The sequence below is a fragment of the Odocoileus virginianus genome, chromosome 33 (genome assembly GCF_023699985.2).
Source record: "Odocoileus virginianus isolate 20LAN1187 ecotype Illinois chromosome 33, Ovbor_1.2, whole genome shotgun sequence".
Classification (NCBI taxonomy): Eukaryota; Metazoa; Chordata; class Mammalia; order Artiodactyla; family Cervidae; genus Odocoileus; species Odocoileus virginianus.
In genome coordinates, this window is record NC_069706.1 from 26833283 (window position 1) to 26856576 (window position 23294).

The window sequence follows — 23294 nt, forward strand, 5'->3', positions numbered from 1 at the left end:
CATGCCTGGATTCTGACAGATACCCTTGCAAAAGCTCCAGGCAGTGTTGTTCTGAAAACAACCAGTAGAGGGGGCTGCAGGCTCCTTTCACTGTAGCTGGGTCTGGCTTCTCTGGAAGCAGGCAAACTATTTGGAGCCCATTGGAATTCATCTGGCCTCAGTGCCTTATGACTCAGGGGGCTGCTTGCCACGTACTATGAAGACCTGGATCACTTGTGCTAGCCAGTGCATTTTAAGACAGGAATCACGTGTGTAGCAGAAAGTGCTGAAATGCTCTTTAATTCTTTTTTCTGAATATCCCCTGCTAGAGTATTTCTCTTATCCTTTTCTCAGGAAGAGGAGATTCAAGATAATAGCCCCTCAGTGACCCTGTTCTAGTAACACAAACTGGAGCTCCATTAATTTGCTTAAAAACCTCCACTGCTAAAGCTTGAGGGTTTGATAGAAACCATGTTTTATTTGACTCTGGGTGTCAAAGTCCAAGAGTAATCTGGAGGCAGCAAAGCTCAAAGTAGATAGATGGATGCAGGTTTCACTAACATCTGGAATGTGGTTACTCTATCTGCTTAGAGAGCCTGGAATCTCTCCCCTTGTCTCCCCACTGTCCCAACAGTTCCTCTCTGGAACATCTGCAAGTCAGTGCTACTCTAGCTCTTTGTTTTTCACCTCATATTTATTTCATGCCAGGTTTGTCTTAGTCGTTAGCTATTCAAAGATGAATAGCTACAGTGTAAGTGCTGTGGCAGTTGGGACATAGCAGAGAGACACTGAAGTGTCAGAATTTGAGTGTATCATTTTGCCTGTGGGAGGTGACACTGGGTTTTCATTTAAGGTAATAGTCAGCTAGATATAAATGAGCACATCCTTTCTAAGCAGAGGGAACATGATATGCTAGGGCCTGGAATCAGGGAGTAGTTCCTATGTAATGTTTGCAGTTTCATTTAATTGGAATATGAATGCATAGGGGACATGAAGGCATCTGAACCTAGAGAGACTGACGAGCACCAGATTTCAGTGGGTTCTGAAGGTTGAACTAAAAAAGTTTAAAAACTGTGCGGACAGTGGAAAGATTAGAAGCAGGATAATGAGATGACCAGATTTTTATCTTTTAAAATGTACTTTATTTGTAAGAATGAAGGTAGACTGAAAGTGGCAGACGCTTGAGAACAGAGGCATTTGCCCTTTAGCCAAGAAGAATTGAAGTGGCTTGTAGAAATGGTAAGGGTGGGGCTGGGGACAGACACCTTGAAAGGAACAGAATCAGTAATTCTTGGTGTCTTAATATGGGCTGTGGGTGAGAGGGAGGAGTCGAGGATGATTCTGGCCTGTGTATTTGGCTCTTCACCAAGATGAGAGGTATGGAGAGAGAATTGGTTTGTTGGGAAAGGTAGATTGCTTTGGGATAGGTTGAGTTTGAGGTATGTCTGGGGTGTTTAGGTGGCAGTTGGTTACAAAGGTCTGGAGATCAGCTCTCACTGCATTAAGACATGAATTTCTTGGTTCTAACCTGTAACAGCAGATGAGATTGTGAGGTTTGGATGAAGAACTCAGTAAGGATGAAAGATGATACCACGGGAATGCCACAGAGGCAACCGGAAGAGGAAACCTGGACAGAGATGAGGGAATAGAAAGATAGGTGAATCAGGGAAGAATGGTGTGTGGAGGCTGCAAGGGCGGGTAGTTTTAAGGAGGGAGTGACCAGCAGTGCCGGCTGCCACAGAGACAGAGCAGAGCAGAGCAGGGCAGGGCAGAGAAGCCCTCTAGAGTGATCGGTGTGGCGCTTTCTGGGCCCTCAAATGAGAGCAGTTTTGGTGATCATTTGGGGCAGGGGCTGAAGTGCAGTGAATTAAATGAAGGAGAGAAAGTAGAGACGATAAAAATGAGCCTCTGAAGTTGGGGGAATGTTTGGAACCCCCATCCCCAAAAATGGTGCCTGCAGTTCATGTGGTCCTGTGACTGGACTTCAGCTGGGCTCAGCTCCTGGGGTGCAGAGCAGAGAACTTGCTTGGTTGGTCTGGTTGCCTGACCTGCCTGCTGCGAGGTCTGTCGTCTGACCTTTATGCACCAGGGGCTGCCCCAGCCCCTGCTGCGTCCGCTGCTTTTCCTGGCACCTCGTGGTATCTGCCTGTGGCCTAGTCTGTGACTGCTGGCCCTTTAGGTTCCACAGCCCCCATGGCTTCGTGCCGGTGAGAGGAGGGTATCATTCAGGTGCCAGATTCGATACCGAGGCTACTGCTGGCAGCGTTCCTCCTCCACTGCCAGAGAGGCCGCCCGTGCTGCTCAGCTTGCAGTCCTGAAGGGAGCCTGGGTCCTTGTAATTCAGCAGAAGGGAAGATTCTCCATGGGCGGCTCAGAGGGTGGTTCCACCATCTGGTGAGGAACCAAGGTCACCTCTGTGCCGGCAAAGACATCACATAGCTTCTTACAATTGTGAAATGTGAAAGGTAAAATTCAAACGACTCCATTTTAAGACAATACCGCCATTTTGAGCTGAACTTCCCCGAAGAAGGAGAAAAGACAAAGAAATTTAAACGAGCCAATCAGGAAAGGACAGGAAGTCCCTCACCCCCTTGCTCTAACCCACCAATCAGTAGCTAACAAGACATCCTTAGTTGAAGAACTAACCAATCCCCTTAAGCTTCCCGCTTTCCCCACTATACGGTGTAAAAATAGATCGCCGCCATCACTCGGGGCTCTCTCCGCATGGCATTAGGTTGGGAGGAGGGAGTCCCTGCTCGAGCATGTAATAAAGTTCCTCACTGCTTTTGCATCGATCTGCGGCTCCTGTGGTGTTTGGTGGGATTCCGCCATCCGGGTACAACAATAATATAACTTCTTCAGTCACGTTAACCTGCAGTTGCGCTTTAGACATGTGTTGTTGGGATATCTTTCTGGTGCGCGAACATTAAGTCACTTTTCAAACTTAATAAGGGGGTGTGTGTGTTGTGGTGGCAGTACCTGCCTAAAGGTTGATGTGAAGGAGGTACCTGTTAATAAAATGAATGTGGCTGATGCAGCCCTCGGGATCTTCCTTTAGTTCCTGTGGAGTAATACTGTACCATACTGGTCTTTGCTTTTAGTGATAACACATGACATTAGGTTTGCAGAGGACTTCGATCTTCTAATTAAAGTTGCCAGATTATTCTGATTAATCTTTAATCTCCTCTAAGTCTTTGATTTGTATTTATTTATATTGCTTGTTATGAATGAAACACATTGGTTGTCTGCCCTTTCCTTTCCACCCTTTGCCCTAATCCCACCCTTAACCCTAGTCTATTGTTCCCTCCCAGCGGTCTCCATTGATTCTGTGGTGCAGGGCAGAAAGCAGTCAGACCCATTTCCTTTTCTGCTTGCTCTTCTCCCGCTTGTCTTTCTTAAAATTTATTTATTTCTGGCTGCACTGGGTCTTCGTTGCTGCACACGGGCTGTCTCTAGTTGTGGTGAGTGGGGGCTCCTTTCTAGGTGCTTGGGCTTCTCATTTCGCAGAGCACGGGCTTAGTTGCCCTGCGTCGTGTGGAATCTTTCTAGACCAGGGCTTGAACCTGTGTACCCCTCATTGACTGAGCAGACTTTTAACCACTGGAGGGCCAGGGAAGCTCCTTTGTCATCTTTTACCTAGTCTTTGTCATCTTTTACCTAGTCTTTCACAAGGATCCTCTGAGACCCGCTCTGTGCCCTGAGCACCAACTCCACTACTTCTACTTTGGATCTCCTTAGACAGAAGTGGAGAGTGCCTTTGGACCCTCTTCAGAGACTGTCTCCATATCCATGAACCAAACCCAGTTTTGCTTTGGTGCCAGAAAAACTGAGCTTTGTCTGGTATCAAAGCATATCAACATAAACCATACTGAAAACAGTTTAAAATATGAGGACAACAAAGAGGATGCCTTTCAAAAGCCTGGTGACTTTAGAGCAAAATTAATTTAGAGCCAAATTTCTAGAGTTTTCAAATCAGAAACTGGTTACCATTTATTGTCAGAGTGCCTGGTGCGGCCACTCGTGGCTCCAAGAATTCCTGAGCTGGGTTAATGGGGTCATATTGTGAATGCCTCCCTCCAAAATGACTTGAGTCCAGTGAAGCTCATTAGGGCTAAGAATATTTTGGGGTTCTTAATCTTTTAATTTTTGTTTTCCAAAATTGGATTTTGCTTTATCTTATAATTTCAGTTCACCTAAATTTTGTGCTCTCTACATGCTATATTTGACTGTTGGGGAACTTGTGTTGTATGTCTGTAGCTGTACTGTGGTGCATCTGTCTTGTGGGGTTTTTATTACTAAAAGTGTAGATCAAAGACTATTTGGAAGATTTGAATAAAGTGATGGAATTGCTTTACAAAGAAAAAGGAATTTCTTCCACAGTTACTCCCCAGTCCTCACAGTACAGTTGTCACCTTAACTATCGTTCTACTGAGCTACCTGACCAGGCCACCAGTGCCCTCCGTTTTGGCAAATCCAGTGACTTCTCTACCATCACCCTACTTTCTTCTCCTCCGCATTTGACACTGTTGATGATAGCCTCTGTCCTGAACTTTTCCTTTCTCCTGTGCGGCCTTCTCTCCCAGCCCCGGGAGTAGAGGTGCCTTACAGTGTCTGCCGTGGGACTTCACTTCCTCTGCAACTGGCCTCTGGACTGTGATATCCACTCTCCTGGTTTCACATAACTCCTTCATAATAAAGCCGGCTCTGATCTTTTTCTCCAGTTCTAGACCAAGCTAGAACTAAGACTAGAGAAACTGTTGGGTGAGTTCTTCATTGTGGCTCCAAAAGTACCACAAACTCAAATTCAGATTTCAGTTAATACAGTATTTCCAGACAGGCTAAACACCTGACAGGAAACCTTAGCTCTCCCCTTCCTTTCACCCCCCCACACCCCCAGCCTAGGCGGTCGTCAGGGCCTGTTGACTGTACCTGAGGGTGACCAGGGGCAGCTCAAGACTCTCATGGCCATCCCTGCTGTTGCTGCCGCCACCACGTAAGTACACAGCTTTGTTTTCTCTCATCCGGGGGTTTTATACAGTGTCTCTGCCTCCATTTTCCCAGACTTTCCAGACGCAGCAAGTCCCCTCCTTTTCTTGGTTGCTCTGCAGTGTCTCTGGAGGAGTGTCTTCGTAGTGTAGGCCCCTTGTGGTCTTGTCCCAGTTGACTCTTTCAGCCTGAGTCCCACAGCCTCTCTTGCAGCCATTTCCTAAAACTCCATGAATGTTTGTTCTTCTGGATGCTTGCATGTGCTGTTCCTGCCCTGACTGCCCTTTCCTCTCATCCTTTTTGCCTAGAAAATCCTTAAGAACCCAGTACAAGAGCCTTCTCTCTGAAAAAGAAAGAGCATTGTTATGTCCAACTCTTGGCGATCCTAGGGACTGTAGCCTGCCAGGATCCTCTGTCCGTGGGATTCTCTGGACGAGAATCCTGGAGTGGGCTGCCATGCCCTCCTTCAAGGCTAGAGTGCATGTCTGGGGGCTTGTGAGGGGTAGAACTTGACAGCATTGCCTTAATCCTGCTGCCGTTTATGGGGAAATGACTGTGTGAGTCGTCTTTATGAACACTGAGTACTTTTGGAAGCAGACGGTTCAGGACATAAGCTAGAATAGCAGTCTCAGCTCTGCCATTTACTAGCTGTGTAGCCATGGACAAATTATTTCTTTACCGTCTCAGCGTCAAGTCTGAGGGTTAAATGTGCTTGCCATATGGAAAGTAAGCAATAAGTGGTTGCCACTCTCGCTCTAAATGGTAAAATTTTTGTCTCTTGTAACCTCCTCATGAGACAGGTAAGTACTGTAGCCATTCCTGTTTGACAGGTGATGAAACCAAGGCTTAGGGAGAGCTGGGTAACTACTGCTTCCCCAGACACCTGACTCTGGAAGTTGTGGCTTATTCATCACTTTATTCCAGAATATGTTTATTGAATTGAATTCAAAAGAGGAAGCTGTAGAGCTCCAGGGTCAGAGAGAGAAATGTGGAAATTGTCACCTGCACAGGGGTGGCAATCATTGAAGCCACTTTTTCCCAAGTCTTAGCTTTTTTAAAAAACATTATTTATTTTTAGTTAACAGGTAATTGCAATGTTGTGTTGGTTTCTGCAATACATCAGTGTGGACCAGCCGTAGGTACACATGTGTCCCCTCCCTCTTGAGCCTACCTCTCACAAATTCTGTCATCTTTGAGAGTACATGCATTTCAAGCACCCCTGCAGCAATGAGCTATATTTTGTCTTGGGGCAGATAACTGGTGTCTTCATTGTGAATTTTTTGTTAAAATTTGCTTTTATTTGTAAAATTTGCTTTTATTTGTCCTCTTTTCCCAACTGGATTATAAGCTCTTTGAGGGCAGAAAACTTTGTCTTATACTACCGTGTATTACCTGCTGCCTCCTTAGAGTCTTTGGTTTTGTTTACTAAGATAACAGGTCAAGTCTGAGTAACATTTAGTCTTAACCTCAAAAAGGAATTTTCAACTGTTTGTAAGTGACGAACAACCAAGATGATTTTTGTCAATCTTTACTATAATTTGAATTAAGATTTCCCAAATACAATTTATTAAAACTGCAGCGGTACTCTCTGTTACATTTCTTATAACCCAAGCCTCCGGACCCTTTAGGATTCTAATCCATGTTTGTGCTCTTGAGTAAGAGTCAGTGATCCAGGACTCTCCCATTCTCATTCTTTCATTTCACAGTTGAAGAAACTGAGGGCCATGTTCCAAGTTGTTCTTCCATGTGTTATCTGACAAAGTGTTCTCTAAACTGCGTGGTGAAGACTCAAAATCCTTAGGCGTATAAGAGTTTTCAAGGCTCTGTACTTCTCTTTTGACAGAGCTGAAAAGCTTCAGCTGCTGAATCACAGGCCTGTGACTGCTGTTGAGATCCAGCTGGTGAGTAAACGAGGGTTGAACTTGGGTGGGTTAGTTTCTGGGTTTGAGATGTAAAGTGGGTTCTAAAGGCTGACCTCAGACAAGCCAGAAACGGTCATTACTTAAAAAGACTGCTAGACCATCCATATTATAAGTGAAAGGAAACCTCAACAGTTTGATCCTAGTTACTATGGACTTAGGGAAAAGGAAGGATTGGAGAAATGTCGTCCTTCTGTAGGACTTGGGGATCTGACTTGGCAGCTCTTTGTCTCCCCCGTGTCCTCCACCGTTTTGGCCATTGCTTCTCTGTAGGGTTAGATTCAGCATGGCTCTGGTGGAGTTTATCCTCCCTCTTTACCGCCCCCACCCCCCACACCTTTTGACCTCCTCTTCCTGTATTTCTTCTCTCGATGAATGGAGCATGTGTGCACTTTCCCGCAGGCTCACGCTCTCACCCTCCTGGCCCAGTGTCCCAAGCTAGACCCCTGGAAATCATTTGTTTCCCTTTAGTTCCTAGTCTGTCAGTCCTAGCTTCTCTTCCTTCTCCCGCCTCTTGCTTTTTCTTCTCCCCGTGCTGCACTGCAGTAATTCCTGTCATTATTTCTCTGCTCAGCTCTTAGAGTCGTCTTCTCACTGTTTTCCTCCCTCCAGTCCAGCCCCTGCCCACCCGTCTTCCATACCACAATCATAGTTTGCTTTCTAAAACCACACATGTGATCATCTAGTTCCCCTTTGCATGTAACCATTCAATACTTAGAGAGTCTAAACCACAAGCACAGCATTAAGTTTCAGGATGGGGGGAGCCAGAGTAGGGCTTCCCAGGTGGCTCAGTGGTAAAGAAGCCGCCGGCCAGTGCAGGAGACACAGGAGATGTGGGTTTGATCCCCGAGTCGGGAGGATCCCCTGGAGGAGGAAGTGGCAACCCATTCCAGTATTCTTGCCTGAAAAATCCCATGGACAGAGGGGCCTGGCAGGCTATAGTCCATGGGGTCACAGAGAATCAGACCCCGCTGAGTGAGTGAGCATGCGCGCACACAGGCCAGGGCAGACGGCAGAGGTGATGGGAGGAGGATGTGAGGCGGAGGCCCAGGGCTGCAGGCTGAGCGGTTGCCGTCCTGCCGTGTGGTGCTCTTTTCTTCCGTGTCCCGGGCGGAGGCCACTGGTAAGCTCTTAAATATTAGGCAGGCCCTTCAATTGCAAGTGAAAAACTTTGGTTGGAGAATTAATAAAATGAAAATAAAGCAGTTTTCAAAGTCACTTTTATAAGTATTTAGCTCTTTGTCAAATTTCCTTTAGAAAAATATGGAAGAAAATGGCAGAAAATACCTCTGATATTTAAGAGTCGCTTAAAAAGAACAAAACCAAACCCTTTTTAAGAGAGTCCTGGGATATTTACTTTTTGACTAAAAGTTTAATTGTCCTCTCAACATTTTGTTTCTACCCTTTAAAATGCACCCAAAATTAAATTAGAAGAATTCCTTCCATAAAGGGTGCCTTTTAGGGGGAACTGGTCTTCAGGCTAAATAGAGATACTTTTTTTTTTTTTAATACCCTCAATTATTCTGATGCTTTTGACTATATTGGAAATTCAGCTTAGAAAAGAGAAAAAAACAAAACAGCAAGAAAATAATCCCCATCCCTCTGGGTTAAAGATCACATGTCATGTCTCCTCCAACTTTAATCAGCAACATATGTTATTCATGGCTTAATGACAGATGGAGAGAAGAGATGAGGAGGATTAGCGTGACCTCATCCTGGAGCCTGCAGAAGGCTCTTAGTACTTGGTAGGATTAGCTGCTATTAAGTTGGCCTGCTCTATGCCAGACTCAGTGCCAGAAACTGTGTGTGTGTCACCTTTAATGCCCTCACCGTGGTCTCGGCAGTGAGTGCCCCAGTGGTCTGTCTGACTCAGAAGCCCTGTTCTTCATCTAAGCCCTGTGCTGCTGCGTGGCGAGGAGAAAGGTCTCTGACGTCTCTTCAGACTATGTTCATCCTCTTCTTTCCACAGGTAGATAGACCTTGTTAAAAGCTGTCTATGTTGTTTCCCAGCATTTTTTGGCCAGATTTTTCCCAGCCAGGGATCTGGCCATAAAGGGTAGTAAATCATTTATCAAGGTGTGTAGCAATGTCTCTTCTCACCAGAAAGGGATAAGAAATGAGGTTTTCCCTGGATGGGAAGGTGCAGAGAACTTGAGAATTTCTCCATGTTAGCTTTACAGCCGTGTGTTCTCCTTAGGTCCAGAAGTAATCCCAACATCCAGCGTCTGTCAGGATTCAGTGTTGGAGGCCGAAAAGCTTCTCTTTTTCAATTACCCTGGTTAATCCTTCAGCCATGGTTTGTTGTGATCCTCAGATCCACAGCTGACTGCCTGCTGTGTGTGAGGAAATGGGGAGGCCACCAGCTCTGAGACTTCTGCCATGCCCTTTTGTGTCTTCATTTGGGACCATTTGTGAACTCTGGCCTGACACAGAACTGTGAACTCCCGGACCTCACAGACCACGGTCCTAATCAGCGCTACCATCAGTGCCTGTTGTAGTTTAATGATTATAAAAAGGCTTGGGAAAAAAAAAAAGGCTTGAATCATATAGTTTCCTGCTTTATGAAACACTGAAATGTATGTCTTTTTTGGTCCTTATTAGAGGCATTACTTTAATTTTACTTTAGAGAAAATTGAAATTTATAGAGGTAAAGTAAACTGTTCTGGGTCAAATAGCTAGAAGTGCCTGTTGTTATTAGATTTTTAGTTGTTTTGAGCAGAGTAGGAGGTTAGGCTTGGCAACTTAGAGTGAGAAACATTTTTGGAGTGCAGCAGCCCAGTCTGACAGCCCTTGGTAACTGATATAATCTTCACATATAAAAAATTTATCGTTTATGTTGACTCCCCTCAAATACTTTTTTTTTACGTTTCATTTGCCCTTATGTTCTGAACAACTTGAACCCTTGGCTGTTTTGGAATGTAGACACCGCTTTGCATTTCTTTATTTGAACTCTGTTACTTCTGTGTTGGAGAGAAAATTTGAAGAGTAGTGTTATTATTTTTCACTCAAGCAATCCAAGGAGGGTTAGTAAGTTTTTTGTTTCTGCAAGTTTCTTTTTTGTGTATATTTCATTTTGCTTAATACAGCTCATATTTTCTTCTGTGACTAGGAAAGAAAATTTCCTGACTATAATTGTTCCTGAGGGTTGTTTGCTAATAAAAGCATTTGCTCTTGGCAAATTTGGCAAAAGTTAGTAAAGCTTGTCAGCCCTATTGCCAAGAACACACCTAGCTGAAACCAGATCTGTCAGACCCAGAGACTGGATGCAGGAAGGTGGCCTGTGGAAATCCTCCCTGTTTGGTTTTCTAAAAAGACCCCTCAGAACTCATATAACCAAACCGTTTCAAACCAGTGGACTCTGGTGTGCCATCCGGTATCTCCAGAAGAGGAGTTGATAGAAGCGTCCTGCTGGAGGCCATGGAGTTCTGGAAGGAGCTGGGATTCGAAGTCTCAAGAGGCCCTGCCCGGCTTGCTGTGAGCTCAGGCCCGTCTCCGTGCGGCGCGGAGCCTCCTTGTTCTCGTCTGTTGGTCGTCCTTGCTTTACGTTCAGCGGCCTTGAGAGTTCTGGTGCAGTGATTGTGAGAAGGAACGCTGATAATGGTGGGAGGTTGTCACTGGTCTTGCAACACTCACATTCTTCACCTGAGGCAGGAAGCAGTTCATCAGCAACTATGTGTGCCGGTTATTCATAAGCTGGGAGACATTGTTTTCCCGAATGGAGATCATTTTCCCCTCAAGATTAAATTATCAAATCAGGTATATGTCTCCTTCCTCCCCCTTCATTCTTCGGAGGCAGTGCATGTTAGAATATTTCCTTTTACAGACTGTAATTTTACATGGCTGATTTTTTTAAAAGTGGGCTTTTGAGGATTTTTTCTTTTTCAGTAGAAAAGTTACATGGAGCCTTTGAATCTTTATAAAGTGTAGTTGTTTTACCTCACAGCGTAATGGTAAGTAGCTCCATTCGTTCACTCTGGATCTTTTTTTTTTTTTCTTACTCTGAATCTTTATTCTAGAACACCCAGTGTTACTCTCTAGTTGTGGAAACATTTTTGGACTGAGGTGAATGAAGAGGGTAGTGGTTTGCCAGAACTTTGATCTTGGGCATGTCACCTGGCTTCTTTAGCTTCTGCACTGTTGTTTGTGCAGCTAGGCAGTCAGACTGAAGTCCTTTTGAGGATTGTAAGCCTAGCTTGTCATCATGCTATACTTAAATCTGCCAAGATTTCTTTCTGGAACTCCTTTTGGTCTTAGTTGCCAGATTTCAGAGACTGTTACTGAGAAATGCCATAGGACAGGACCCTGGACACCTTTAGTTGAGAAAGCTGTTTTGACAGATGGCTAATGCCTACAAATGAGCATGGTTAAGTAACTGGACTGCTTGCATGATGCAAGATGGTTTGTGTTTATTAACATGGAGGATTAGAGTTAAGCTTGAAAGTGCGGATCTCATCTGTGCATTCAGATGTCCAGGACCATGTCAGAAACTGGGCTATAAGTGGATCTTTGATGGGGCAGTGAGAGATTGTTTCCCAGCCGTCACCCCCTCAGGCTCCTGTTCTGCGTCCCCAGGAGATGACCATGGCCCAGGGTATGTGTTAGACTGTAGGAGTCAGAGATGGACAGGTCTGGCTTTGGATTCTAGATCTGCCCTTTGCTGAGCTTGTCATGAGGTTTAAAAGAGAAAATGGGTGTGAAGTGCAAGACGCAGTGCCAGGCCCAGGAGCTGTTGTCAGTGGGGATAGTAGTAAGGATTAGAAAAAGTAAACAAACCATTTGGCACATAGTGGGCAGTCATCAGCTGAGCTGCTGATACAGTACATAAGTTAACAGATGTGCTGGTTGTGATACCCCAAAGTGTATATAAAATGCCATTTTACTCAGGTGAGTTTTCTTTGTATATGTAGTGTATTTTGTGTGTATGTGGATGGGTAGAGAACTGTTAAGGTTTGCTTTTTCTTTAAGAAAAGATGCTAACCTGCAACTTGCTTTTTTCACTGACTCGTGTGGAGCAGCCACATCGGCTTACCCTGGCATTTGAGCAGGCTTCTCCCTCCTGGGGAGTTAAGGCGGAAAGGGCCTGGAGACCCAGGGCGGCTCAGGAGCCAGCCCCTGAGTTCTGTGCTGAGGGGCTGGGCCGAGACCAGGAACAACATGGGGAGGGGAGGTTGGGGGTGGGCCCAGTCTGTGAGGCTCTTTGTAGTCCTGAAGGGTTTTCTTTCCTTCTGCAGATGGTGGAGGAGAGTGAGGAACGGCTGACAGAGGAGCAGATCGAAGCTCTGCTCCACACCGTCACAAGCATCCTCCCCGCGGGGCCAGAGGCCGAGCAGCAGCAGAATACCGGTGACGACGTGGCGATGGATGAGGAGGACCCCGCGTAGAAGAGCACAGCTGGCGAGTGTCTCCTGAAGTTGAAGGCCCAGCAGCCGTTTCCCAGACGTTCAGAGGATTGTTTATTTGATTTTACCTTCTGTCCCAACAGGCCTCATTTCCCGGTTAGTTGGGTAAACCACAAAAATAATCTTAAAAGAAATCCTTGTGCTCTGGGAGAACAAACATGGTGGACTGGCTGAGATGGTCAGGAAGAGAGCTGAAGAGAGGAGGAGTGAGTCAAAAAGGACAGTGACTGTGGAACTCTCAGCGGTAAAAATATTTCTTCTGTGGCCTTTGCCATGGTTGTGGGAAGGTCTCTGTACACAGCTGGTAAAATACTTGCCTTGGCTTTAATGGGCTGTATCCTAATTAATTTCATCTGCTTCCCTTGGAGCTTCCCAAGCAGGGATGCAGAGCACTGCTGGAATGAGAGCTGACTTAGGAGAATCCTGTTAGATGGCTGACAACTCATGAAGCAGCAAATAGTTGCTCTAAGTTAAAATGAGCCACTGAGCTTGGCTCACCTTAGAGGAATCTTTTCCTTAATAACAATAGACATAGGAAAAGATTGGCCTAGGAACGTGGTGGTCCAGTGGCTTAAGATTCCACACTCCCAATGTATGGGACCCAGGTTCCATCCCTGGTCAGGGAACTAGATCCCACATGCTGCAACTCAGAAGAAAAAAAAAAAGATTCCTGCATGCTACAGTGAAGATTGAAGATCCCGTGTCCAAATAAATATTTTTAAAAAAATAACTAAATAAAAGAATGGCCTGGACAACTCTTCATCAGGTCTAAAGGCCCCTCTCTTCTACTGGCATGGCCTTTGTTTAGCAGTTTCACTAGTTAGTCTTCAATGTTAGGACACCAGCTCTCTGCAGTTGGAAAGAGGCACTCCAGTGTTCTTGCCTGGAGAATCCCAGGGACAGAGGAGCCTGGTGGGCTGCCGTCTGTGGGGTTGCACAGAGTTGGACACGGCTGAAACGCCTTAGCAGCAGTGGCAGGCTGAATGGCCGTGTCACCTGCCTTTCTGAACACCTTCAGTGTGTTCTGCCTTATTCCCTTCTGAACACCTTCTGCCTTGTGACAGGTGCAGCCTGTTGCAACTAGGTGAGCTTCATTTGCACAGGGGGCAAATGGTTTGCATCTTTTAAAAAGGGCAGTTCTCTGGTGGTCCAGGGGTTAAGATTCAGTGCTTTCATTGCAGGGGGTGTGGGTTTCATCTGTAGTAAGGACTAAGATCCCATGTGCTGCAAGCTGTGGCACCCCCCCCCCAAAAAAAAGAAACCCTAAATAAAGAGGGCACAATTTCGTAGCTCTTTTTGTGGCTGGAGTATGAAGAACTAGAGGCTGATTAATAATAAGAATTTGAATTTGTTGACTATTGTGTCAGTTTTTTAATTTAAAATATTAGAATAATTACCATGCAAGGAACTTCTTAATATTCAAGCTTTGGAGAGTTTAGTAGCCCCAGACGTATGATTGCCTTAGATCTTAGAAGTATTGTTAAAAATTAATTCCCTGTATTCACTCTACTCTCTTATTTCGAGAAGAAAATGCCCATAGACATTTTTCAAATTCATACTCATTTTGTTGTAAGATCACATATTTTCAATGCTTCTGTTAATTGGATTACTTCCCACCTCTTACAATTCCCAGATTATTTCAGCCCCCACAGTAGGCAGTTATGTTTACCTTAACCTTATCATCTAAGGATCAGTTGAGATCTACTTACAGGCAACATTGAAATTAACAGGACATTTATTTTTAAATCTCTCTTGAGTATCAGGAATTTTACCAGGAGCTGTTGTTTTGTCAAGGCATACAGGTGCTTATGTCTTTGTTTCATTTTGACCTTGAGTGCATTTGGTACTTTTTCTTCATGGATTTAGGGTTTAATTAGTTAGTAAATGGTTTCCAGGTGACTACCGACTTACACTATTTTAGAAAATCTAAGAAGAGTTTATTTTACCATGGGTAGTAAGAGATAAAATGAAATCTGACTTAAAAACTAATATATACTTATTAATTTTGGGTTTTTTGCTTAAGTTGAATCTATTTAGATCTAAATTTTGTGTTGAATTTCAGTAAAATTTTCAGTTTCTTTATTTGGGACCTGAATTTTGCCTCTGATTAAGTCAAACAGGATCTAGAAGATTGAACCTTTATAAGAAATATGGACTGTGTAATATCCCTGTTGCATTAATAATCCACATTTTAGAAATAAAAATTTACACAAGGAACTTAACCAGTATCATCTGGGAAGGAGAGCTGGGAGTCTGTGCGACTTGCTTTTCACTTTATATCCTTCCGTATGGCTTCAGTTTTTGATTGGGTGGCTGTTTTATTCTTTAAAAAGAAAAAAAATTTGTGCTTATTTGCCTGTTGTCCTTGGCCTCTGAAAGTTATTAAAGGTATAGTCCATAATTAAATTATGTCCCCAAACATAGAGACTGACACCCAATGTAGTCACTCTGGGAGACACAGCACTGAGGGAAGTTGATCTTTTAAGAAAGTACTACTGAGCCCTTGAAAGATGAAGCTGACTCACTGTTAGAGGTTTAGCCAAATATTGGCTTGGCCTAAAAGTTCATTCAGGTTTTTCCATAAGACATTATGGAACGAACTTTTTGGCCAACCCAATAATTGCCTTGCCTCTTTTTGCTTAAATGGTACCCACTCCCACCTCAGAGAACTTGCTATTTATTCACGGCTTGTTTATAAAATCATGGGTGGTGTTCTCCCAGTCAGTCACTGTGTGAGCACACCAGCTCTCAAGGCTTCTACCCTAGTGAGGGATGAGAGAATTAATCCCCCAGTATATCCTTTGCTAAATCGTCACTGTTTTTAAATTTAAAAAGCAAGAAGGAGAAAAATCCAGGTGTTTAACCCTAGCTTTCTAGGTCATTCACAATTTGGTTCCCAATAAAACTTCCAATTTTTGTAGTCTCATGTACAACCCTCCGTTCCAGCTAAGTGGATCCACCCATTCGTTAACTCAGCACATTGAGTGACTGTGATGGCAAGGCTTTGGGCTGGGCAGTGGGGTTATGATGTGACTCTGTCATCCTGAGTCCCTGCCTTCAGAAAGCTTTTATGTTCTAAAGGAGGAGATGGTAAATGACCAGTTTCACAATTCATTATTTTGTTGTAACAGTGGTTCAAATTAGAAACAAGAATGAGCTAAGAGAGCATGTTACAGAGAACCTGACCTTGTCGGGTAGGGTCAGGAAAGGTTCTCTGAGAAAGTAATGTTTAGACTTGAAGGATGAGTAAGTTAGTGAAAGAAAGAACAATCCTTGAAAATACTCTTTGTTTCCCCATCTCTATGCTTTTGTTTATATTATGCCATCTGCTTATACTGTACCCCTTCTTCCAGTACCCAGATTCTAACTCAAGATTTGGGCTCACATCTGCCATTTTCCAGAAGGCCCTCCCTGAGCTCTTGCATGTTGATAATAGCATGTGCTTTTTATATATGAACGTCAGTTTTGCTGGATACAAAGTCTTTTGAGTCACATTTTATTTCCCTTGGATTTAAGATACTCAATTACTCTATTATTTTCTTCTGGCATCAAGCATTGGTGTTAAAAAACCTGACAATATCCTCCTTTTGTTTCTCATATAAGCCACTTGCCTTCTCCCCCCCCCCCCCCCCCCCAGATGCATAAAGGATTTTTTCTCTCCTGAAAATCTGGTAAATTTACTAGAATGTGTCTTGGTATTGGTTGTTTAAGTATTCTTAGATACATGGATACATGGTGTATATATAGTTTTAGATATTTTTTCCTCAATTTGAGAACATTCCTGGGAGTTTTTACAGATTTTCTTGATTTTATACCAGGATATGTATACCTTGATTTTTTAATATATATTTTCTTGATTTTTTGTATCTTGTTCACTTGCTTCAATTCTCTGCTTCAGAAGCTTCTATATTCTATATCAATTCTTCTTTGCTAATCTGTCATATTGTCATTTTCATTCAAATCATTTTACTGTCTTCTGTGATTTCTTTAAAAATTTTCCTCCTGTTTTGCTAAAGGCATTTTAAAATTGCATTTATTTGGTCTTGTGTTTCTTCTAATTTAGTCTTAATCTTTTCCCCTTTTACTTCTAAGTGTTTCTTTGAGTAAAGTATAACTCTTATGAGTTTTTCTAATTTCATTTACCGTGGTTCTTTCATGTCATGTATCATTTTCTTATTAATGTTTAGCTGGTTTTAAAATACTTTAGTATATGTGCTGCCGAAGCGAGCACTGGTTTTAAGATAGTTAATTGTAATTAGAGCTATTTTATATGCATATATTTCTGGTGTGGTCTCATCTTACAGAAATGTTATACTTCTCTTTTTTTTTTTCTTTTTTTTTAAATAATAACTTTGAATGAGATTTGACCTTAGTAATTTTCTGCTGTTTATTTTTATATGAAATTAGTTTCCTGGAACTTTTAGAAGGAGTTGTGTGGTTCAGGATGGTTTTCCTAACCTCACAGGGCTCCCTTGTGATACCTTGCCGACCCTCTTCCCCTCCCGCACTTTTATGTAGACCCAGGATTGGCAGAAGCCTCCTGTTTTCATAAACAAGGTTTGATTAGAACACAGCCCTGCTCGTTCATCTATGTATGTTTATGGGTACTCTCAGGCCAAACCTGCAAAATTGAGAAGTTGCACCGTGAACTCCATAGCCTACAAGCCCCAAATGTTACTGCCGAGTCCTTTAAGACCCTGATTTAGGCCTTTCTTTGTCTGTTGTTCCTGTTCTGCTCAATTTTAACTTTATCCCACATGTGTCTTCTCAGTGTGGGGCACTGTCAAGCAAGCCCTCACCAGTCAGTTTAGAGAGTTCAAAGGGACTTCATACTGCTTCAGACCTGAGCACCCTTTATGTTTAAAAAATAATGGTAAAATATACATATAAAGTTTATTATTTTAAATTTAACAACTCAGTATATTCAGTTGTGCAGCCATCACCACCATTTAGTTTGAGAACATTTTTTATTACCTCAGACTAAAATTCACCATTAAACAATACACCCCACTACCCCTCTTTCTGCAGCCCTTGGTGACCTCTATTCTACTTTCTATCTTTATGAAATTGCCTATTCTGAGTACTTAGTGCAGGTGGAATCATAAAATATTTGTCTTTCAGTGTCTGCCTTATTCCACCAAGCATAGTGTTTACTACATCCATGTTGTAGCAGGTAATAAGATTCCATTGTATGTATATCATATTTTGTTGATCCATTTTATTTATTGATGGACACTTCAGTTGTTTCTGCCTCTGAACATTGGTGTACAAGTATCTGAATCTCTGCTTTCAATTCTTTTCAGTATAAATGTAGGAATAGATTTGCTGGATTTATATGGCAGTTCAATTTTTAACTTTATGAAGAACTGTCACAATGACTTTTCTATCTTTCCACAGTGGCAGCACCATTTTATATTCCCACCAGCTATGCACTTGGATTCCAGTTTCTCCACATCCTAGGCCAGCATATGTAGTTTTCTGTTTTGCTTTTGTTTTAACGATAGCTCCCCTAATGGGTTTTAAGTGGTATCTCATTATAGTTTTGATTTGCATTTCCCCAATGATTAGTGATGTTGAGTATCTTCTCATGGACTTATTGAACACTTGTATTTCTTCTTTGGAGATGTGTCTATTTGAGTCCTTTGAATTGCATTTGTTGTTGTAGAGTTGTAGAAGTATAGTTCTTTATTCTGAATATTAACTCCTTGTCATATGTATGCTTTGCGAATACTTACTCTCATTTGTGGGCTTTTTTCACTCTCTTGATAGTGTCCTTTGATTATTTTCCCTTTAATAAGTAATTTGTGTAGAGATACTTTAAAGTTGGGCTTAAGTGGCTCAGAATCTGTCTGCCAATGCAGGAGATGCGAGTTTGATCCCTGAATCAGAAAGATCCCCTGGAGAAGGAAATGGCAACCCACTCCAGTATTCTTGCCTGGAGAATTCCAGGGACAGAGGAGCCTGGTGGGCTACAGTCCACAGGGTTGTAAAAAATTTAGACATGGTTTAGTTGATGAAACAACAACAACAACATCTTTAAGATTTTATAGCTATCTTGTTCTTCATCAAACTTTCACTCATTAACTTAAGCATCTGTTGATGATTCTTTCTTGAATCAATGGCTCCTGTTTTTGTTCATCAGCTGTGTTCCTGATACTGCCCTAGGTGTTTACCATGCGTTGTTCCCTATGTCACAGATGAGGGGACTGAAGCTGAAGAGGTCAGACAACGCTGGAAGGGCTCCTAGTGAGTAGAAATGGGTGTAGACTCTGGACTGAACTAAAGCTCATGTGCTGGAGCTTGGGAAGCAAGTGTTAGCTAAAGACTTGGGACTCTAGGCATCAGGTCTGCTGAGCAAGCCTGTTTGCTTGAACACCCACAACCTCGAGACGGGGTAGGACAGACAGACTTCAGGACTGTGGGCTTTGACCTACTGGGTGTGTTCTGCAGTGAGGAGCCAATTCCCTGATGGAGTACCAGCTACTCAGGCTGATCCCCTGCTTGCAGCTTCATGGGTCACTGTGTATCCACAGTGTTCTGCAGGTGTGGTTGGGTCAGTAGCTGGGTTCACAGAACCAGAAGGCCCAAGTGGTAAGGGTGCAGGGTCTTCGTAAGCTAGCAGTTCTGAGGTAAACATTCCCATTCTTTTCTCCTCTGGGCCTTAGCTGGGAGGAGCAGAACATAGGGAGGGTGGGGTCCTGGGCCGGGAGCCAGAGCCCTGAATCATAGGAAGACCATGGAGTCAGGGCCAGGGCAGTGCATGCTTAGCCAGAAAACCTGGAGGGAAGCCATGGTTTGAGTGCCGGGAGGAGGGAGAAGTCACCAGAAGCGGGCGAGGCCACAGGAGGGATTTCGGTCAGAAATGGAGCCACGAACAAGCTCTACTGGGTTAGGATCACATGAGGTTGGTAGAGGAGGTGCTGAACCTGTGTCTGCAGTTCTCCACCGTGGGAGGCTGACTGTCCAGGGCTGATAGCGGCCTAAGCCTGGTGGATGATCGCGGGGATGCACGAGGCAGGTGTGTGCCTCGGTCCCGGGTGCCCTACTGGCTCTGGCTTCACGATGGACACTCACCTCTCCAGCTGCAACTGGGCGTCTCCACCAGGCCCATACTCACCTCCATCACCGGGGATTCACCCTTTGTCCTGTCAGCTGGGGTCACCTCGCCTAGCTCCTCGTCTGGAGGATTGCCAACCCTCTCTCGGATGAAAACTGCATTCTTCAAGAACTTCCAAGAACTAGTTTTTGCCCTCCTTTGAGTGACCTGGCCCTGGCTCTTGGGAGCCATACTGGTGAGTGGCTAGCAGGAGTACCAGCTTTGGGCCAGATGAATCCAGGCTCTGCCATTTACCTGTTGTCGGACTTTGTGAAATTACTTAACTTCCTTGTGCCTTGATTTCTTCATTTATGAAATGTGAGTAATCAGAGTAACCTGGGATAGTAGTGGGGGGGCTATCAAATGAAATCATATTCACAGAGTGCTAATGCATTCCTGACATGGTCAGTGTCCAGCAAATGTTAGCTGTCTGAGTTTATCTGTCTTGCTTCATTTCTGACTTTGTACCCCAAGCTCTTCCTGGCTCTCCTGTGGTCCTTAGTGTTAGCCTTTAGATCCTCTCAGCGTGATGGCTCTTGATTCGTGTGTCCCGTCCTAGAACTTTCCCTACTCTGACACTTGTGAGGGTGGAGGCCTGAAATAAAGTTCCCTGTTTATCAGAGATCTACTTCAAGACACCCTAAGAGCAAAGCATGCCACTGTCTCTCTGTTTAACACAATTCCAAGCACAAGTTTTGAGAAGAAAAATCTTTTCTGTTAATGTATTGTTATGTAACAAAGTATCTCAAAACTTGGTGGCTTAAATAGCCGTTTTATTTTGATCATAATTTTGTGAGTCAGGAGAGGGTTTGGTTGGGTGGTTCTGATCTGCGCTGGAAGCAGCTACTGCTGAAAGATTTCTTTCCAGGACAGCTTCTTCACGCCTGTAATGAGCACTTCCACATACTTCTCATCCTCCAGAGTCTTCAGAATGTTTGGGTTGCAGATAGCATGGCTGTCCCAGGGCAGTCAGATTTCTCACATAGCAAATGCCCTAGAGCAAGCATTCCAAGAGGTTGGCCTAGATGGAAGCTGCAAGGCCTCTTATGAGCTACAGTCAAGAGTTTGAGAAGGTCACTGCTGCTGCATTCTTCTGGCTGAACAAATATCCAAGGCCAGTCAGATTCCAGGGGAGAGGAATTAGATTCCACCACTCCGTGGGAGTCTTCCCTGAGAGCTCAGCTGGTGAAGAATCTGCCTGCAATGAGGGAGACCTGGGTTCCATCCCTGGCTTAGGAAGATCCCCTGGGGAAGGGAAAGGCTACCCACTCCAGTATTCTGTTCTGGAGAATTCCATGGAGCATATAGTCCATGGGGTCGCAAAGAGTCGGACACGAACAAGTGACTTTCACTTTCTCAGTGGGAGGAGTAGAGTTAGGGTTAGGGGTGCAAGCAATCTTGAATCTACCATAGCACCTGATGAGTGGATGCTGACTCCCATCTGGCGCTCCACTGCAGTGGGGTCAGGGAAATGGAGTTTTTAGGATGTCTTGTCTCTGCAGCCTAGATGGAAGATGGGGCACAGGAAAGAGGATGGGACAGTCCACCATTCAGTCATGCTTGTCATGCTTTGGTGATCAGATTCTGTGAGTTGGCCAAAAGGTTCCTTTGATTTTTTTTTCTGTATGATGGTTCTAGTAACAGTTGTCTTTAACTTCATTTGAAACAATTTTGTTAGGTTATATTATTACACCTGTCATACTTGTGTGCATTAAAAATTTATCAAAATTGGTAAATTTTTGTATAGCTGTTTTAATGTTGAAGGTGGAAGAAAAAGGCAAGATTTTCAGCATATTGTGCTTTATTATTTCAAGAGAGGGAAAAACACAGCTGAAACACAAAAAAAGATTTGTGCAGTATATGGAGAAGGTGGTGTGAGTGATCAAACATGTCAAAGGTGGTTTGTGAAGTTTCAGGCTGGAGATCTCACTGGGTGATGCTCCACAGTTGGGTAGAGCAGTTGAAATTGATACTGATCAAGTCAAGACATTAATAGAACAGTCAGCATTATACCACTTGAGAGATAGCTGACATGCTCAAAATATTCAAATGAAGATTGAAAATCACTTTAACCCGCTTGTTTGTGTTAATTGCTTTGATAAATTTGGGTTCTACATAAGTGAAGTGGAAAAAACCTTGACCATATTTCCACATGCAGTTCTACTGAAACATAACAAAAACTTTCTATTTTTAAAATAAATTATGATGGACAATGAAAAGTAAAAGTGAAGTCGCTCAGTCGTATCCGACTCTTTGCGACCCCATGAGCTCCTCCATCCATGGGATTTTCCAGGCAAGAGTACTGGAGTGGGTTGCCATTTCCTTCTCCAGGGGACCTTCCCGACTCAGGGATTGAACCTGGGTCTCCCGCATTGCAGGTGGATGCTCTACCCTCTAAGCCACCAGGGAAGCCCTGAATGAAAAGTAGACACCGTACAATAACGTGAAACAGAAGAGATTGTGGGCAAGCAAAATGAACCACCACCAACCTCACCAGAGGCCGGTGAAGTGATGATAGGATTGGAAAGGAGTCCTCTATTATGAGCTCCTTCTGTAAAACCAAACAATTATTTCCAAGTACTGCTCCCAGTTAGACCCACTGAAAGCAGGAATCAACAAAAAGTGTCCAAAATTAGTCAACAGAAAGCCCACAATCTTCCATCAAGGTAATGTAAAACTCCGTATTTCTTTGATGACCAGGCAAAAAAAACTGGTCAGCTTGGCTGGGAAGTTCTGATTCATCTGCAGTGTTCACCAGACATTGCACCTTTGGATTTCCATTTATTTTGGTCTTTTCAAAATTATCTTAATGGCAAAAAAATTTCAGTGCCCTATAGTAAAAGGCACCTGTAACAGTTCTTTGCTCAAAAAGATAAAAAGTTTGGGAAAGGTGGAATTATGAAGTTGCCTGAAAAATGGCAGCAGGTTATAGAACAAAACAGTGAATATGTTACTCAATAAAGTTCTTGGTGAAAGTGAAAAATGTGTCTTATTTTTACTTAAAAATCAAAGGAACTTTTTGACCAACCCAGTATAACAAGTTTCCCTTCATCCTTGATGTCAGCATTCTTGAGTCCAAATGGGAATGGGGATCCCTCAGTCTATCCTGTCCTCTGGGTCAAAGCTTAAATTTTTTTTTTTTTTTTCACTAAAACAGCAAAAGCTACAGTTTATAACAGCATATGGACATATATATGTAACTGAAAAAAAATTTGTGATGCAATTTTTATTATGTGCAATATTGTCTCATAATTTTCTAGTCTGTTCCTTTTAAACAGATAGCAGATTGTGCCTCCATTCAGTTAATCTCATGATTCACTGATTTACAAATTGTAGTTTGAAAAGCATTGCTGAAAATTCTTCTCTATTTTCTCATAGGGATTGAAAACAAAAAAAAAGGAAAAAAGTACATAAGAACATTCCCCCAAAAGATTTGAGGAAGCTACCTAAAAGCATTGCCTATTAACCTCTATCTCATTCACATCCAGTTTACTTGTTTAGATAACTCAAAAAATTTTTATCATACCAAGTTACTTTTCTTGCCAACAAATTTTGTAACAAAGATAACATGAACTTACCTGACCAGTAAACTCAAGGAGAATAAAAGTTGTATGCCTGCATTATTTTCAGTGTTGATAGCTCTAAAGACATGCTTGTTTTACTTAAAAACTCCAAACTTGCTTTAATACACCAGAATTAATCTCAGATCATGTAAACCTGAAAAGCTCTGGATCCAGTCTCTGTTATATTTCAACTGGTATAAATGCTTTGGGCTGTTTTGGGTTTGGTTTGGTTTGTTTGGCTGTGATTTGTGACATGTGAGATCTTAGTTCCCAGACTGGGGATCAACTCCCATCCCCCCACCCCAACCCCTCGCAGTGAAAGCTTGAAGTCTTAACCATTGACCACCAGGGA

General features: G+C 43.3%; 1 protein-coding gene across 5 annotated transcripts in view; it reads left to right on the forward strand.

Annotated features, from left to right (window-relative positions):
- CRCP (CGRP receptor component) overlaps window positions 1-22362 on the forward strand; it is a 41285-nt gene extending 18923 nt beyond the window's left edge. For 4 of the 5 annotated variants that reach the window (XM_020873947.2, XM_020873917.2, XM_020873953.2 and 1 more), the window contains 3 exons: window positions 4877-4972; window positions 6809-6866; window positions 12116-22362. In XM_020873947.2, the coding sequence (XP_020729606.2) occupies window positions 4877-4972; window positions 6809-6866; window positions 12116-12265 (304 nt within the window). In that variant the 3' untranslated portion in view covers window positions 12266-22362. The remainder of the gene's footprint in view (window positions 1-4876; window positions 4973-6808; window positions 6867-12115) is intronic. The other variant, XM_070461267.1, reaches the window with a different exon arrangement.
- The last annotated feature ends 932 nt before the right edge of the window (window positions 22363-23294 follow it).